The sequence below is a fragment of the Dipodomys merriami genome, unplaced genomic scaffold, assembly GCF_024711535.1.
Source record: "Dipodomys merriami isolate MVZ:Mamm:240054 unplaced genomic scaffold, mDipMer1.0.p SCAF_12, whole genome shotgun sequence".
Lineage (NCBI taxonomy): Eukaryota > Metazoa > Chordata > Mammalia > Rodentia > Heteromyidae > Dipodomys > Dipodomys merriami.
Window position 1 is genome coordinate 7,789,929 of NW_027202493.1, and position 19,037 is coordinate 7,808,965.

At 40.2% G+C, this 19,037-nt stretch overlaps 1 protein-coding gene across 3 annotated transcripts in view; it reads right to left on the bottom strand.

Moving 5' to 3' along the window:
• Unc5d (unc-5 netrin receptor D) overlaps window positions 1–19,037 on the bottom strand; it is a 586,279-nt gene that overhangs the window by 184,240 nt on the left and 383,002 nt on the right. For all 3 annotated transcript variants that reach the window (XM_070016201.1, XM_070016202.1, XM_070016200.1), the window contains exon 4: window positions 12,350–12,453. In XM_070016201.1, the coding sequence (XP_069872302.1) occupies window positions 12,350–12,453 (104 nt within the window). The remainder of the gene's footprint in view (window positions 1–12,349; window positions 12,454–19,037) is intronic.

Below are 19,037 nucleotides of genomic sequence, written 5' to 3' on the forward strand. Positions count from 1 at the left end.
TCTACTTCTGGCTTCTTTCTAATGTTTAATTGGATATAAGACTCCCAGGGACTTTCAATCCTCAGATTTCAGCCTCCTGAGTAGGTAGGATTATAGGCATGAGCAACCAGAACCTAGCTACACATTTCTTTTTCTTATCAATGGTTTTAAAAGAAATTTTGCTCTTGAAACAAAGTTTCATTGCCATCAAATAACAGGACTAATTACAAGTAGGAGCATAAGGCTTAGACTTAGGATCATGAATTTAAGCAACAGAATGGAGGTATATTTTTCTTTCTTTTGTGTTGTTAAGGATTAAATACAAGACTTAATGTGGAAAAGGAAAGTGCTCCCCTATTGAATTGCATCCTAATCCAATAACATAAAAACTGATAACTGTACACCCCCTACCCCCACACACATACAGAGTCTCACTTTACATGGTTTCAATTACTATCAGCTATTGTGTGACATATTAAATAAAAATTTAAATAAACTATTTCTAATTTTCACACTTGAGCCACACTCCTAATCCTTTTGTTTTTCATTCATTTTTCAGATGGAGTCTCACGCTTTTGCCCACAACAGCTCAAGGGTTCATCCTGCTATCTCCCCCTCACAGTAGCTAGCATTACACATGTGAGCCACCATGCTTGGCTCTGTTCCTAAGACTGAAACTGCATGTGCTTCTGTATGGTGAAATCTTACAGGGTTCTCCTTAGCCCTGCCTCAGATGGGACTCACTGTTTGATCCATTGTATCCACACTATATATACGACCTGCCTATCACTCACAGCCATTGTTATCAATCTGACGATTGAAGTGTCACAGGGCTGGGGCCAGATTGGATAGGCCAAAAGATGTCATACAGTGCTTCTTTTAAGTGTTAGGTAATTTCAAAATCATAAGGAAAGGAAAAAAAATCATGGAGATGGTATTGTGATATATGGTAAAACAGGATGTGTTGAGAGAGATCACATTTATACAACTGTTACAGGAACATTTTTATAGCTGTTTTGTTTTATTATTAATTACTGTTTTTAATCTCTTATGGCCGAGAATTTATAAATGAGGTATATCATTGCTTATATTAGGGTTGATTCTGCCTGTGGCTTCAGGAATCCAATGGGGATTTGGGAACCTAGCTCCTGGGGATGAAGAGGGACAGGTGTAAACATTATCTTCCTATATTACATTTAAATGTGTGCCCATGAGATAACACAAAGTAATTAAGGATACACATGTCATACAATGTGATGTCTAACCTTCAAAAAGGCTATCACATGTAGAGTTTAAGAAAACCAGGCTCTAAAATCAGACTGCTTGAATTCAAATATTGGCTTAGTCACTCAGGAACCATATTCCTAAGTAATCTACTTAGCCTGTCTGGGCCTGGTTTCTTATAACTAGCATCTACCTACCTGAGGGGGCTGCTGAGAAATTTTCCTAAAGAGAACCTGGCTTTAGAGTCTAGATGAAATTTATATTAGCTGCATAATAGTTTCTCAATAATATGTAGCTTGAGTGTCCTTAACTCAAAATTTGGAGACAGCAGATAGATGAATCTTAGAAACCCAAAATGGCCCCAAATACTAAACTTTTTGAGCACTAATATAAAAATCAAGTAGAATATTCATGAAAAAATTATTTAAAGTGTATAAACTACCTTTAGGATAGGTATAGAAAGGAGATGTAAAAGATAGCTGTTGAATTTCATTTGTGGACTTGTGTTCCATTCCCAAGATATTTCATTATGAGTATGCAAATATTCCAAATTTCCCCAAATAACTGAAATCCTAAACACTTCTGGTTTCTAGCACTTTGGATAAAAGGATGTTCAACATGGGTAAACTAAATAAATAATTCCATGAAACAGAGATATCTCTTTGCATGTCTAGCTACAAATGCTAGCTTTAAGGATCACAAGAGTCAACATAAATGAAAAGCTTTATAAATTGAAAAGTGATATTCAAATTTAAAAGTTTATTACAGTGTGCTCAAACTCAGGATTTGTGTAAATATCTAACCACTTAAGCCATTTATGCTTTCCGCATAACTGCAGTGTTTCTAGGTGTATTTGTGATGTCTATGGAGTAAGCTGTGGGAGAACAGTACAAAGAATAATTTTCAATATCTAATCTAAAGGGAATTACACTGGAAAAATATTACATATAGGTATGAAAAATTAAACACAACAGTTAGAGGGAGGAAGGATGGGCAGAAAGAGAGAAGAAAACATTCACTGTACACTAGTGGCTCACGTCTGTAATCTTAGCTACTCAAGAGGCTGAGATCTGAAAATTGCAGTTTGAAGCCAGCCTAGCCAGAAAAGTCCCCATGAGACTGTTACCTCCAATTAATCACTCAAAAACTGGAAGTGGATCTGTGGCTCTAGGTAAAGAACTAGCCTTTAACTAAAGAGCTCAGGGACAGTACGTAGGCCCTGTTTCAAGCTCTACAACCAAGGGGGGGGGGAAAGAAAAAGAAAACATTCAACACAAAATACTATGAAAAATTGTAGAGGGGACAAGTGCTGATGGCTAATTCTTGTAATCCTAGCTACTCAGGAGGCTGAGATCTGAAGATCCTGGTTCAAAGTCAGCCTGGGCAGGAAAGTCCATGGGATTTTGATCTCCAATTACCTACTCCCAAACAGGAAATGGTGCTGAGTGAGGCTCACAGTGATAGAATGATAGCCTTGAGCAAAAGAGCTCAGAGACAGTACCCAGGCAAAAGACTGTAGAGGGAGAAAGCATTGTCTCTTAAATAGTGTACATGGCACACTTGTTAAATTATGTATTTCTAAGGAAGATTAAAGTGGTATAATTTAGATAAAGTATCTACCCCCCAATGGCTCATGGGTTGATGGCTTGGTATACAATGTAATGTATATGGCATTTTGGGGAAGTGACTGGCTCAGGAAGTTTGGACCTAATTAAAGGATAAATCCACTGATGGATTCATAATTGAATTTTCCTACCGGGAAATGGAATTGCAGAAGAATGAATCACAAGAGGAAGTAGCCTTCTAGGGCCACACATCCAATTGGATATAACTTGTCCTTGGTATGTTCCTCTCTGTCTCTTTTTGTTTCCTGGCCACCATGAGGTCAACAGCCTTCCATATCACACATTTCTGCTGACAGGTCCAGGGCAACAGATCCAGTTACCATGGACTAAAATTCTAAATTCCTTCTTTAAAGTTGTTTATGTCAGTTATTTTTGTTGCAGTGACAAAAAAACTGACAATTTATTGTGTCAACTAAGATGGGCAGGGAGAACTTAGAACTCAGAAGCCAGGTGAGTTAGAGATGATCCTCTGAGGGTGTACAGCATAGGTAGATAGAGGAAATAAGGCCATAACAGCTTGGAGACAGGAAGCGAAAGGCCAGGTGGGCAGAGCTGAGGGAGGCACACATAGAGCAAAAGGAAAGAAGTAACAAGGACAAGCAACTAGGTTAGCTTGCAATGACTCTGGTTTTACCCCTAGGCTATGAAAACTGGCGTTCTGACTTCTAGGCTTCAGGACCTCCAAGAACCCTGAACAAGAGAGGAAAGGAAAATAATCACAAACCAGCAAGTATCAGATATCTTCTATCATCTTCATTAAGGAAATAGAGCTTACCAGCTCAGCATGTGACAAAGTCAGGATTTAATAAGATTTTACTCAAGAACCTGTATTAATGACAAGGGTATTTGGGCTACAGAAATTCACTTTTTAAATAACTTATATTAACCTCATTTTCCCTTCTCTCTTATGATAGCAATTTTTTTCAGGAATGTTTTCAGAGGAGTAATTTACTGGCACTTAATTACTAGTATTTAACCAATTCCACATTTCCTTTTTTAGAGTCCATTAAGTTTGTATTACAATATTATATGTTCCAATCAAATGTAGTTTTCTGAAAAGATCCTCATTGTCAGTCTCCTCAAAGCAAAGTTTATCAGGATTATTAGACATTCCCTCCACTTTGACTGAATCAAATTAGATTAATTATTTATACCTGAGGCCCACTGCTTCAGAACTTGGGCATACCACTTAACATTTTGCTAGTGAAATACTAAGAAGATTATTTTTTAAAATAAAATTCTCGTTTCATGAGCTATTTGATTGAGGTTAAACACAATAGTCTAGTGATTCTTGCATTAAGCATTTCAATTCATAAGATTCTCTTCTGGGCTTTACCCTGATGAGCACATTTGAAACAAATGAACTTTTCATTCAGGTGATGGTGAGGGGCTTCTGCATTGAATACGTCTGGGTAGAGTGTGGGGAGAACTATTAAAATAGTATAAAACTCATCAAGTCCCTATTTTGTATCAGGAAAGAATGACAGATATGGGAGTGATTTTAGGAGATTTCTAGTCTCCTCCCCCATCCCTCTCCCCTTATTTTATATTCAGAGAGAGAGAGAGAGAGACAGAGAGAGGGTGGGGAGAGAGACAGACAGACAGACAGACAGAGAGAGGGTGGGGGAGAGAGAGAGAGAGAGAGAGAGAGAGAGAGAGAGAGAGAGAGAGAGAGAGAGAGAGAGAGAGAGAGAGAGAGAGAGAGAGAGAGAGAGAGAGAGAGAGATTACTATGCCACTGATAACCTTTAGCTGTCTGGGGACTTGCATTTTTTCCCCCAAGGAAAAAATGTGATATTTTTCAAAGGAATCCTTAAAGAAGTGAGACAAAGCATAGGCAAAGAAATGGTCAGCACTCTTATTTGTGACCATTAAACCCTGCTCTGGCTGATTGATGCAGGAAATGATTAGTAGTACCCAGAACCTCTAGGAAAGACAAAGAGCCAGGCTAGACTACTAAGAAGCTAAATGCAGCATCCAATCACATCATAAGGAAAGATAGGAAACAGGATACCTGACAATGCCCATACAGTTCAAAGATGTAATGCAGGTCAAAACCAAGAGACCTAGGAGAGACACTCATTCTTGTAGCAGCCCAAAGAAGGGGCCACAAATATGGCCATCTTATCCACAGGAAGATTTTCTTTTTTTGGGGGGGGTCTGGTCGTTGGGCCTGAACTCTGGGCCTGGGCGCTGTCCCTCAGCTCTTCAGCTCAAGGCTAGTGCTCTACCCCTTGAACCATAGTGCCAATTCCGGCTTTTTTCTTTTTGCTTATGTGGTGCTGAGGAATTGAACCCAGGGCCTCAGGCATGCAAGGCAAGCAAGCACTCTACCACTGAGCCACCTTTCCAGCCCCCCACAGGAAGATTTTCTACACCAGTGCTACCGCACTTGCTCACTCATCCATCCAATCTGGTACAAGAACACCTGAGTGTATGTTGAAAATGAACTATACAATTTGTGGATGGGTATGGGATAGAAAAACTGGTAGAGAGTAAGGAAAGGGGTGGCACTGCTCAAAAAGAAATGTACTCATTACCTGACCTATGCAATAACAAAGGCAACACAACAAATCACATTCCTGGCTTTTATCTTCAATGAGTCTTACAGTGAATATCCCTGAAAAAAAAATAGATCAAGAAAAATGAAACATATTCTTATGTATTAGGATTAACAGGGCTTCCCTAAATGCCCTTGATTTCCAAGCAGACAACAAAGAAAACAAGTCTCCTTTCCCTAACCCCACCACCTTATAATTTGTCTTCTAACACTTGTTTGACTTAGGAATAGTTCATCAAATGAAAAATATGTTCTTTCCTTCCATTTCTGGTGATCAGTCAATGGCAAACCTGACTAGGTGCTGAGCAGAAATGAGAGAACGGTTGTCTTAGCCACAAGGCACTGACTAAGGCCCCCTGACCGTGAGTATTCTAGTCTTAGCACCAGTCTGACCTTGTGGTAAGATTTAAAACAAGGGTAGTGCCTGGTATTCAATGGCTCAAGGGCAGAATCTGTCCATTCTTGAGCATTAAGGCCTGAATTCTCAAAGACATTGAGTTATTTTGAGCAGGCTGTTTACCTTGATGTGAGCAGAATTAGCCTTAGACACTAAGCCTTTATGGCAAGTTTTATTGTCCAAGGCAAATATAACCTGTTAAGATTTACAGGCTTTATTAACAGCAATAACCATTTTACAGCCAACATCAGTAAATCAGGGTTTATTGAGAACTCTACAATTTTAATCTGTAGAAAACCATTAAAATGTCGGATTTTCATTGGACGTAATTTCTAACTTTTATGAAAGATAGATTTTCCATTTAATTGGGGAGTATAAAAAAGTGCACTGTGGAATAATGAATTGTTTTAAAAAAGAGCAAATTGGTTTTAGCGCAACAACCAGTGTCAAACGGTAAAAATTGGTATCTTTAGTTAGAATTGCCCAAAGGTTAAGGTTCAAAGTGACAATAGTGACAGTATGTTCGATTGATAGTCTGCTGTGAGCATGAACTCAGAAAGCCTAGAGAAGCTTCTGTGGTCATCAGTCCATTTTGCAGGCATATTTTGAAAGACTATGGTGTGAATGAAGCTATCATTTCAACCAAGCTATGGTTTACATAAGTCTGGTGAGAACCTTCAAGTTCACTTAGCATTCTTTTTGGAAAGTGTTTCAGTAACAGTAATATCAAGCAATGGTGGAAGGTGATCTCCATCAATGCCATTCATTTTCTCCATGACATACAAGAGAGAAAGGAAGAAATTTGGCGAGTGTCTCCCTGTCCTTCAATGTGATTGACAAGAAAGACTAGAAGGCTTTAGTGGAGAGAGGCAGGGCTCCTAGGCAGCCTAGAATGAGAGAGTTATTTCTTAATTTTAGGCTGAAAGCACGGTCGCTATTGCAAGAGTTGTTAAGTGGAACCTGATTCCCACAACATCAGGCCACTGTCTCTTTCTTAGAAGTTCAAAGGTTCATAAAATTTTAAAAATGAAGTTCAGGATGAAAGACAGGGAAGACAATCAATGACTACTATTTATTTAGTATTAGAAACTGCACTGAAAGCTTTATACGTTACTTCCTTTCTCCCACAGCCATCCTAGAAGGGCATATTTGTCAAGGGAGAAACTGAGGTTCAGGGTTTGAAGTCATATCACATAGTTTGAAGACAGCTATGCTAGCCAGATCAGGCAGACAAGTCCTTGGGAATTCCTCTCCAAATTCACCAGCAAAAGGTCAATTTGGAGGTATGGTTCAAGTGGTAGAGTGGTAGACATGTGAGCAAGTTGAAGAAGCTATGAAGTCATGAGTTTAAAGTCTTTTACAAGCCAGAAAGAAAGAAAAGGAAGGCAGGAAGGCAGGAAGGCTGGAAGGCTGAAGGCAGGAAGAAAGGAAGGCAGGAAGGCTGAAGGCAGGAAGGCAGGAAGGCAGGAAGGCAGGAAGGAAGGAAGGAAGGAAGGAAGGAAGGAAGGAAGGAAGGAAGGAAGGAAGGAAGGAAGGAAGGTAGGAAGTGAGGGAAGGAAGAAGAGAGGAAAAAGGAAAGAAAAGAGACAAGAAAAGAAAGAAAGCAAGAAAGGAAGGAAGGAAGGAAGGAAGAAAAGAAGGAAGGGAAAGAAGAAAGAAAGAAAGAAAGAAGGAAAGAAAGAAAAGAAAGAAAGAAAGAAAGAAAGAAAGGAAGGAAGGAAGGAAGGAAAGAAGGAAGGAAGGAAGGAAGGAAGAAAATAATAAAACATAGTTGAATTATTAAAAAAAATGGAGAGCAGGGATGAGGGGGACTGATGGAGTAGGTGCATTGATCGGTACATTTTCATGGAAATGTTACAAATGAATCCTTGCACAATAGTGTATGCTAATAAATATTGCTTAAATTTTATTAAGTGGTTACAGGAGGATGCAATTCCACCCATGAGATTATACGTACAATGCATAAGATCCAGGTCACATGTTTCAGAAAGGCCCATCATGCAGAGAGAAGGCATCCATACAGATTCTATGGACAGGAGACTTGAATGCGCCTCAAAGTGACATCCAATGTGTCAAGTGGTGAAATGCCTATTCCCCTGAGTGATAAAGCCAGTTCTTTATCAACCTCCCTAGCAATGATGACCCTGTGGGCCTGACAGAAAGTGGAGAAGAAGAGAAAGCACCAAGTGGTGATGCAGAGATGTAACATGATCTGCTGAAGACAGCTCAAGATGACTAAGAACATCTCACAGTGACAATAACATGACTGATCCATTTCTACAGACATTGTACAAGTCCTTCCTTCCTGGAGGGTCAGCCACTGCAGGTCATCCATCACTGAGAAGTCAATAAGCCCAATGACATACTCAAGGACCTGAGGACCACACTCAAGTCATGGGCAGACATCGCTACCCTGACTCAAACTATGCCCAACAACACCAACACTTTTACTCTTCTTTCCTTTCTTTGTTCTCTGTGAGTGTTCTTCTCTCAGTCTGTCTTTCATCCAACAGAAATGCAGATGTTGGCGGTAGTAATGTTCTGTGTAAGTTAAGCAAACCATGATGTGTAGATTGAGAAACATTCTCTCTTATGAAGAAGTGAAATTTAAAAATAACTCAGGCGGGGATGGGAAGGTGGCTCAGTGGTAGAGTGCTTGCCTTGCATGCATGAGGCCCTGGATTCAATTCTTCAGCACCACATAAACAGAAAAAGCTGGAAGTGGCGCTGTGGCTCAAGTGGTAGAGCGCTAGCCTTGAGCTGAAGAGCTGAGGGACAGCACCCATCGCCAGAGTTCAACCCCCATGACTGCCAAAACAAACAAACAAAACAAAACCTTAGGTGTTTGGAATGTAGAAGATACAATAAATGATGATTAATGCCTCACTAGAGGCCACTTAGCCCTCCCTGAAACAGCAACATTCTCCATAACCACTCCTAACACTGAATCGAGAGAAACATATGCCCTTCACTGCTCAACTCAGAATGTGTTTCAAATCACTCTTCAGTCTCCCCTACTCCTCCGAATAAACCTCTATTTGGTATCAGCTGGCCTGGCTCTGCTCTTTATTTTTTAAATCTATATATAATGTAGATAAGTAGTATGATGTCAAAGGTAGAATGGGAAGTAGAGTAGGGTGAAGAGGGATGCCCTGAAATCCATGTCTACCTGGATTTTGGGAAGGTAACCTAAGAACCAGGTAATTTGCCAACGCCTCCATCAGGCTCAGAATATGATCAGACTGAGAGAGAATACATTTCCACTGCTTAAGCCTGCCTGTTTCTATTTAACTGTGACAGTAGCCTAGGAAATGAATGTAGGAAGTGAATGCCTACTGTTCACCAATGTGGCAGGAGGGTAGACACCAGAAAATAAAAGTCATCTTCTTCATGATATGTTCCTCCCTTCCTTGTTCATGAACTTTCCTGGGTAGTTTTCCACTGACTTTAAACAGTTCCGCGTTGCTCCTTGTAGTAGCGTTCAGAAGCAAAAGAAAGAAGACAATGGACTGAACCAATGAGCAGACCTTATAGAGCAGAATTAGAGAGGAGGAAAATGGTAGGACATGCAAAAGGGCCACTTCTGAGAATCAGTACAAGTCTAATCTTCCCAGAGGAAGTGGGCACCACAGGAATTCCTCTCTGTAAATCCTTTGAATTGTTCTAGAAGGTAGTTCAATGCATAGCAGGAGGTGGCTTGCCTATGTGCACATTCATGGAGAAGATAGACTTTTGCTTTTTGCTATTTCCTCATCAGATATCATCTGCCTTCCTCATTCCTTCATTTTTTACTTTCTCAGCTTTATGTCTTCAAAGAACAGGTGAGGAATGTTCGCCTTACTTGCTAGTAATTGGTAGTGACAGAAAAAATGCAAAAATAGCAATGGAACACCCCAAACTGTAATACATTTCACAACGTTTACATGGGGTTAATCTCGCTATAATTTCAACAGTCAGAAAGTTAATTTTCATTTATATTTATCAAATATTTACTGAGCCACTTGATGTGAGGAATCTTTTTGCATTTTTCTTAATTTCTTTTTCTAAATGGACAAAAATTTTTAAGTACTTTTTTGTACAACATGTTATTTTGAAAACAAGTATATACTATGGAACAGAAAAATTGAGCTAGTTACTAAATGTGTTATGTCAGGCTTAGCATTTTTGATGGGGAGAGCTTTTAACACTAACAATTATGCAATTATCACTCGGAAGAATAGTCACTATTTTATAAAATAGGGATGTGAACTTATTTCTTCAACTCTTGCTATGCACTACAATAGATTGTTGATACAGGGATATGGATCCAAGGAGACCACCACTGAAGAGGAAATGCTGCTTCTAGGATATATAGAATTCAGTACTCTAAGCTTCCTCAAAGGTACTTATCATGCACCAAAACTTGAAACAGTACAGAATTGGCTATACCATGGTCACAAAATTCCTATTACATACGTTAATACTCCTCACTAAAAGCTAGACTTTATGTTCTTTATCACAATTACTGTGGACACTTCCTTTTTCCATAGTTTTTCAATTTTCTCATAAGTATTTTATTCTCTATTTCTGTGAACTCAACTAAGATGGTACAGTACTTATCATTCTATGCGTGGCTTATGCCATGAAACATATCTTAGTGATTCATCCATGATGTCAAGAATGAATTTCCTTCTCTGTACAGGTTGTATAGTATTCCATTGCATTATAGCACATTTTTTCCCTCCATTTATCTTGGAAATTGTGAACAGAATGGCAGTAGCTGTGGCAGGGGAGATGTCTCTTGGACATCCTGACTTAACTTCCTTCTGGTAGACACCCAGTAGCATAATTGCTGGATCATACAGTAACTTTATTTTAGTGCTTGGAGACACCTCCAGGCCATTCATAAGTCACTGAGTTGAACATCAGTTTTTCTGTCTCCAGAAATGCAAGGATTGTATCGGGCACATCTCTCAGCTGTGTTCCAGCTGTAAATATCAGGTTGGCAGGCATTTCGAGCATGTTAGGGTCTCACAGGCATGTTACTAATACACAAGAAGATTAGCTTCTTTCCATGCTGACCCTGCCCTCACTACTGCTGGCGGTCAGGACCCAGCACAGACAAAAAGGAACGTGAGGGGACCAGGGGACTGTCTCACCTGGCTGGTATGGCAGAGGTTACACATATTTGTACTGAATGATTTGTCTAGTGGAGTTTTGAGAGAGGGATGGGGACTGTAGAGAATGACATGGCAGGTCAACCCCAGAAGCAGGTGGGACATGCTAAATGAGACTGACACCATCATCTGTGTGGGAAATGGAGATGTACTCTGTAGGAAGCAAGGAGCTAGACAGCAGCACAAGGAAAAAAAAATTAGATCGATATCTTTCTTGTTTCACATTAAGTAAAAATGTAAAAATAAGCATTTTCCTTTCTAATCATTTTCTATCATGCATAGAGCATTCACTTTAATTTTCAAGTCCGTTTACTTCATTTCTGGGAACCATCTAAGCTTTGAATAGCGTCCATCTAGCAGGATTGCTAACTGTACACGTGATGTGTCTCGATTCCCTTCGCTCTTCCTTTGTCCTGCCAATTACAAATCCCCTCGATATTTGAGCTAAAACGCAGAGCCAAAACTTCAGGAGTTTATGTTTATTTTTTAATGTATCTCCACCTCTCAGTGAATAAATTATATCTGTAAAGACAGTTTTCCAGCTTCACACAGAACAGCGAAAACTGTACTACTTACTTCTAAGCGAAAGCATGTTTCTACTGCTTAGATATTCCCCTAATCATAGCCAAAATGACTAATCTATCAGAATATCTTTTTCCCTATGTCAGTACAAGGGCTTGAACTTAGGGCCTCATATTTTCTTAGCTTGCTTGCTCATGGCTGGAGCTCTACCCTTGAGCCATGCATTCAGCCCAGCTTTTTTGCTGGTTAATTTGAGATGGACTTTTCTGACTTTGGACCATGATCCTCCAGGTCTCAGTGTCCTGAGTAGGTGGAATTACTGGAGTGAGCCTACTGCCAATCAGCCCAGAATATCTTTTAAGAGTGACTAGATGATTCAGAAAGGCTCCGCTGTTGTCATTGTTATCAGTCACAATAAAACTATATTCTCATAGCATGGTGCAGGTTCTAGACATGGTTCCAGCACATTTTTATATCCCCAACATCAGCACAAAACCCACCACCTACTAGAGACTCAATAGAAACGTGTTTCAAAAACAAGTGAAGACTGAGAAAACACCTGTGCAAGTCAGAACCAGATCATCCCTCCTTCCCAAGATGCATTGCTCCCCAGGCTGAGACAGAAATCCATACGCCAACAGGCTAGTCAAAGTAACTCCAACTAAACAGAGGCCTATACCTATGTAATAAGAGGTCACCAAAGGCAAGCATGCTGGACAAATCCTACCAACAAGAGATTTGTCTGCCAGAAAGTGGACCAGGAGCTTAGCTCCCTTCCCAGGGGATTTCTTTTGTGTAACAATGGGCCCTGGCAGCAAAGTCCCAGAAGCCAGCTCTGCTCCTTCACTTGTCCCCACAGTGCCTGCTGACCAGTGTATCTGTCTTACCTCGGCAGCAGGGATGCCCTCAGGTGGACGGCAATGGAGCACGATCATGCCTTCAATAGGAACCTCCCTGCCTTGTGGATCTTGCTCGAAATTTTTCCGCAAATCTGCAAAGAAGCACAAGACACAAGACACGTGATATTTGGTTCTAGGATCCTGTAGTTCCTCTTAGGTCCAAAACACAGGAAGTCAGTGAGCTTCATGTCATAGTTTAGATGCAAACAAATGAGTGAATTGTAGCAGGAGATCCAAACTAACAGAATCACTTATTTTTTTTAAAGATGCTTATTTTTTTTAAAGATGCTGTACGGAGGGGTTACAGCTACATGAGTAAGGTAATGAGTGCATTTCTTGTCAATCATTTGTTCTAAATAGTCCCAAACCTGTTTGAAATATACCTTAACGAAACGAATCCTAACATTTCCTATTAATGTAAAGGATGAAAAATCAAACATACTCAGGGAATAGGGCAAAGGAAACGCCTTTATTCCTCCATAGGTCCTGGCTAGCTTCATCTGCTTAGCATCTGATGGAATGCTAGGTCTAATAAATTGTCATCCGGAGCTATTAATGTAGTTGAAATGTTCATGGCTTTTCCCTTCACTACAGAGTACATGATTAATCTATAACCTCTGTCATTCTCTTAACCCTCAAGGGGGCTCAAGAAGATGGTAATAGAATGAGATTACCTATTAGTCCTTCCCTTTGTAACAAGGGAGACAGGCCCACATCCAACCACAACAAAATCTATAACCTATCCAACCAAATATATAATTAGACAATACAATGTCCTCTAGTCACACAACATGGCTGAGTGCTCGGGTAGTGCCCTTCACAAAGGACTCAAGGCACTTTGCAAACAAGATGCACAGTTAACCTTTTACACATGGAAGCGTGACACTTGGAGAGGTTAATTGTTTTGCCAGTGGTCATAATAAGCATCCATACAGGCGAGAGAAAAGAAAATTCACTAAGCTCTCTGATACCCCACTTGACTGCCAACTAGCCAAGCAGTTTTAGGGAGAAGGACACACAGGGACAAGAGAGAGAGAGAGAGAGAGAGAGAGAGAGAGAGAGAGAGAGAGAGAGAGAGAGAGAGAGAGAGAGAGAGAGAGAGAGAGAGGAGGGGGAGGGCAGCAAAAGAGGGAGGGAGAAGGGGAGGAGATCTTCATTTGAGCATCTGATCATTTACAAAGGGGGATACAAATTAAATGAAGGGAGATAGCCTTTGGTCTTACAAAAGTGTTAGAATAATATTGTGATAATTTTGGCACACAAGGTAATTCTCACTGTCACCAGGATACGAGAGCCCAGACAGGTTGTTTACAAGTCTTCCTCACTTCAAAAGATTTGCCCTCCCTTCCTGACAATGTATTTCCCTTCAAATTGAGTATCTCAAATTACAAGCGGTGGATTTATTGATTTAATTTTCTTCAGTGCTTACAATCACATGAAATATGTCCTCTGTAAAAGAGCAGAGCTCCAGAATCAGTTACATCTTTATAAATTGTATAAATACACTAAACTTGCTTTTAGCAAGTCAAAAACACCCAGTGAATAACCGAGCACAGCCATTCACAGATGCTGATTCCTCTGAAGTTTACTTTTAATGTTTTCCCTCCCAGAGGCAAACTAGAGTCTTTTTTTTCGGTGGCACTGGTTTACATTCACAAGGCCTCGCTAGGAGATTGACAGCAAAAGGACTCGAACCTCAGGCAGGTGGCAGAATCCATCCACCCATTTCTCCGCTCTCGCCAAGTGAGGTCTGCATATCGCCCCATTCTCTGACCCGGAATGTCTGTCTCTAGCAATGCCACACACATCACACAGTGACAACCAAGCTGTGTCAATGACTCCAGACTTCCTCCTGTGTCTCCTGCACAAAGGCAAGAAGACCTCAGGACCCTGGGATTTACCCTCAAGGCCTCAAGTCACACGACCATGAATATCAGTTATACTAAAGTGAAGAGCTGTGTTCTTCAGGTCCTATTTGGTGTTTTGTGTTTTTTTTTTTATTGTGAAAATACCGTACAGAGGGGTTACAATTACATGAGCAAGGTAATGAGTGCATTTCTTATCAAGCATTGTTGCCTCCTCCTTTGTTTTCCCTTCCCACCCCTTCCCATCCCCCCCCCCATCCCATTCCCCTGCCCTACCCTTTCTTTGGCTGCTTTGCTTCTAAGGAAATCTCACCCAGTGTGGCTGAATGAGGATGGCAGTTTTGACACAACCAAAGAATCTGTTTTCAGCCAGGTGAGGTTTAAGAATCTAACAGCAGAACTTTCTATATTTCTATTTTCTAATTCTATTTCCTTTCTTTGCTCAGTACAAATGGAAAAGTAATAAGTGCTTCATTCGTGGTTGCTTCACACTACTACATTGTCAGGTGAAAAAGACTAGAGTGAATCATTTTCCTTCCCACTTTCCAGCACTTTAGTGAAACAGATACTTTCATTCATATATATATGAAAAGGAAAGCTCTGGTCAGGTGCTGGTGAGCTGGGAGCTCATACCTTCACACCTGTAATCATAACTACTCAAGGGCTCAGATTTGAGGATCACATTAGAAGATAGACTAGGCAGGAAAACCTTACATTTCTTTTTTCCAAGTGACTAGCCCAAAGCCCAAAGTGGAGATGTGATTCAAATGGTAGAGCACCAGCCTTGAGTTAAAAACTAAGGTCCAGCACCCAGGCTTTGAGCTAACCCCCCCTCCCCATATGGACACTGGGACTGGGAAAGTATGTTACCTATTAACATGACACCTATTGGATTTTCAAGAGCTCTCATGCATAAAGGGTCAGATGCAAGGATGGACTAAGATGACCTGCTACCCCATCATCCATACCCTGGATTCCCTGGAGAGTCCTAATAGGAAGAACATCATCATGGCTCATTGTACAGGTTCAAAAAAACCCAGCCCTGTCAGGAGCAGGGGACTAGTGGGAGGGGAGAGCCAATGCAAAAGGTGAAGAAACATGAATGTGGTAAAAGTATTTTATGCTCATGTATGAAAGCCGAACAACAAAACCTGTTGAAATGGTTTTAAGAAGTGGAGAGAAAGCATGAGGGAAAGAGGTGTCAGGGGGTGAGTTTGATGGAAATGACAATAAAAACCCTTTAAAATGATTTGGGTTAGTAGAAAAGCATGCTGGGAATGACAGCCTATAAAGCTTGCAGATGGCAGTGTAAACTGCTATACCAAAACTTACCTGAGAAGAACATGGGGGTTGGGAGCTACTAAAGAATGAAGACCTAAGAGAGACAAAAATGAGGAAAAGACAGGACAATAAATCTTTGGTGTCTCAACCTTTTAGGAAATAGAAGGGAGTTCAACCAATCAGTAATCTTAGATGATTCCAATTCTCTTTACTTAATTCCAGGACAATCTCTGCAAGGAAGAAAATGGCCAAGATGACAGAGAATGGCTGATGTTCTCTCCCCATGACAGGTCAATGCCATGTACTCTTTTTCTGCCATAGTTCTTTCCCAGTAAACTTTCCAATCACGGTGCTCACATCTTGCCTGAATTATTCTTTTGGCAGATGAAAGAGCCAAGGTTTAGCTGCCCCAAACTTTCTGGTAAGAATTTGTTGCAATGGCCAGGAAGTTAAGAGATTAACTATTCATTTTTTGATGGACTCACCCAAATATAAGAGTATGAGTGATATATGCTATTAAAATGTTTATTAAAAGGCTGAATTCATTTAAAAAATCCCTCAGGATTAAAAGCCATGCAGAAGGGTCAGTGAAGGAGCTGGGTGCCACACATCTGTGTGACCTGCCCTGATTGAGCCTCAGGGATCACTCTAAGTGAAAGCCAAGAATCTGCAAGTCCTGTGGTATGACTGGAACTACTGCCTGACAGAGAAGTCGAAGGACAGTGAATCTGTGAAAAGAGGGTAAGCAGACAAATTCCAGCTTGTTAAAGAACAGATTCTAAGTTATGGAAATCGTTCCCAGACACAGGTGGATGCCGCTGGTTCTACCTGTGGTTTCACCACAGGTGTTCAAACCTGATTTGTTTCTCCATAAACAATATTTCACCTATGTTCCTTCCAAGGTCTCAATGATGGGCAGAGATAGGAGCCTACACAATTTCTAATAGTAGGAAAAGCATACGGATATACAAAGGAAAACATCACAAAATAAAGGACAAAACATGCAAGTGTAATTGAATGTTTTTCTTTAAGAAGACAAGAAGCACGTACCATCTTTTCTAATAATTTTGAATTCAGATTCTTTAGTCAAAAGGAAACAACTGAGAAGTTAGAATAGGAATTGTGAATTGGATAACATCTAAGATCAAGAAACTGCCACTACTAAGAAGAAAACATAGCTAACTGAGTTAGAAACACATGCATATCAAGGTTAGGGATAAACACCCAGAGGCGGTATACTGAAGAGTACAGGAAACAGAATCACAAAATAAAAGGCAGATCTGTTAGAATGCAGCCAGAAAAACAAACAAATAGAAAGTATATCAGGTGGGCTGGGAAGGTGGCTTAGTGGTAGAGTGCTTACCTTGCATGCATGAGGCCCTGGGGTCGATTCCTCAGCACCATATAAGCAGAAAAAAAAAGCCAGAAGTGGCGCTGTGGCTCAAGTGGTAGAGCGCTAGCCTTGAGGTAAAAAGCTGAGGGACAGCACCCAGGCCCAGAGTTCAGGCCCCACGACCAGACCTCCCCCCAAAAATAAATAGAAATATAAAGATAAAAAAACAAAAAAGAAAGTTTATCAGGTGGTTTACCAGAAAACATTAGTATCAAAGAATGAATGATTAAAAAGAAAAAGAGAGAAAAGGAGGAAGCATATCACATTACTAGAGATGGAAAGAGGAAGAGGAGGAGGAGGAGGCTGGTGTTTTAAACTTGAAGCCTGAAGGCAGCTCAGTGCCCATGGAGGGGCCTAAGTGGTTGCTGCTGGCACCCCAGAGAGTTGGAAGGGTGACTAAAAAATTGGAGACCCAGACCTCTGAGGGGTAGCACTCACTAGCCTGGTAGTGGCATCCATAAAGGGCACTATGGAGCTGGTTCTGGGAGTACTTGAGAAAGAAGAGCCATTTAGAAAGATGTGGCAGTTGTCATCTGCAGCATGAAGAAGCTCTGCTGGGGTGAAAAGGATAGGGCCAGAAAAGCAACTCTGAAGAGTATTTTCTTCCTCTTCATGTGCAATCTCCTTGGCCGCCCCCTAGCGGTAAAGACCTATGAAGAGCTCAGATCTGGCAAGACTCTCAGCCCCCTGTCTCTTAAAGGATGAGATGAGAGATCATCTTGCTAGTAACCAAGGAAATACAGTTGATGACCTCTAGTAAGGCTCTTATAATCGGTTGCTCCATATTTATTTCTCTGGTTAGAGCGATCTCCGTCTCTGAGAGGTTCATCACTTTCTTTCCAGGACCTATGGTGAAATCTGATAAGGGCAGGCACTTAATAAACGAGCTACGAAAACAGTCATAAAAATAACATGACATTGTTATGAAAAAAGATGGAATAAATGACAAAGATAATGTGGAGATAGACAAATATAATGCTACATATAATAAGAATTTTCAAAGGACACAAACTGAAAAATGATCAACCAAAAGCAACTCACCAAATGATAATAACTCTTTGAGCTGCAAAGCAACTTTAATTGACAAAAGGGCTCACTGCATACAAAACAATAACACGGCATTAAAAAGACAAAAAACCCTAAATATTACATATCTTAAGTGAAAAATTGAATTTTAGTAAAATAAATCAAATCATAAAAGTAATAATTTTAGAAGTACCTTTGTAGGAAGAAACAAAAAGAAAGGAACTAAGTGGAACAAAAAAGCAGGCTATACCTAGAATTTTCACTTACGTTATTTTATGCCACAGTGAAATAAATTTCTATAATTTTTAAGGAAAAAACAGTTGTTAATTTTCTATTCATAAACAGTTCATTATTCATGAATAAGCCAACAATAGATTGTCGGAAATCACAGGACTAATAGATTGTAATCAACTGCATTAACTTCTAAAATACACTAATGGAAAAAACTCAAAGAAAAACAGTATTTAGAAGTTGCAGTGTGCAAAACTTAGAATTAGGAAATAAAATCTCTTAAAGCTTTTTGACTTAAACCTATGCCTGGGAATCAATCACAAATTAATTATAAAGCAGAGCATTTATAAACTACAGGCAGAGATCAGAAGTACTGTAGTTCTACGCCAGCTTGGCCAAAAAGTTAATAAGACACCCCCCAACCCCTTCACGGCATGTCCGCAAATGAACTGTGGCTAATGAACACACCTATAATTCAGTCTAGGAGAAGGTAGGTGCATTGAGGTCTGAGGCTAGCTTGGACAAAAGTTGGGAGGTCCTACATGAAAAAATAATTGAAGCCAAATGGGTCTGGGGGCATGGCTGAAGGGGAACAACAAGGCTGCGGATTAAGTCAAAAGCCCTGAACTCAAATCCTGACACTTCCTCTGCTCAAAATAAATTCATAAGTAAGTAAACCCGAGTCCGAAGATTAAGAAACATCCATTTAAGTCACCTAAAAATCTGACAGGAGAAATGCCTAATCAATCATGAGCATGCATGGTTACCAATGATGAGACAAATGCTGGACTGGAGGAAGGTTCAGAGCACACAAGTAAAGAAGGGTAAGTTGTATTCTGGAGTCTGGGTCTTAGTTTGAATTCTAGATACAGCACTGTCA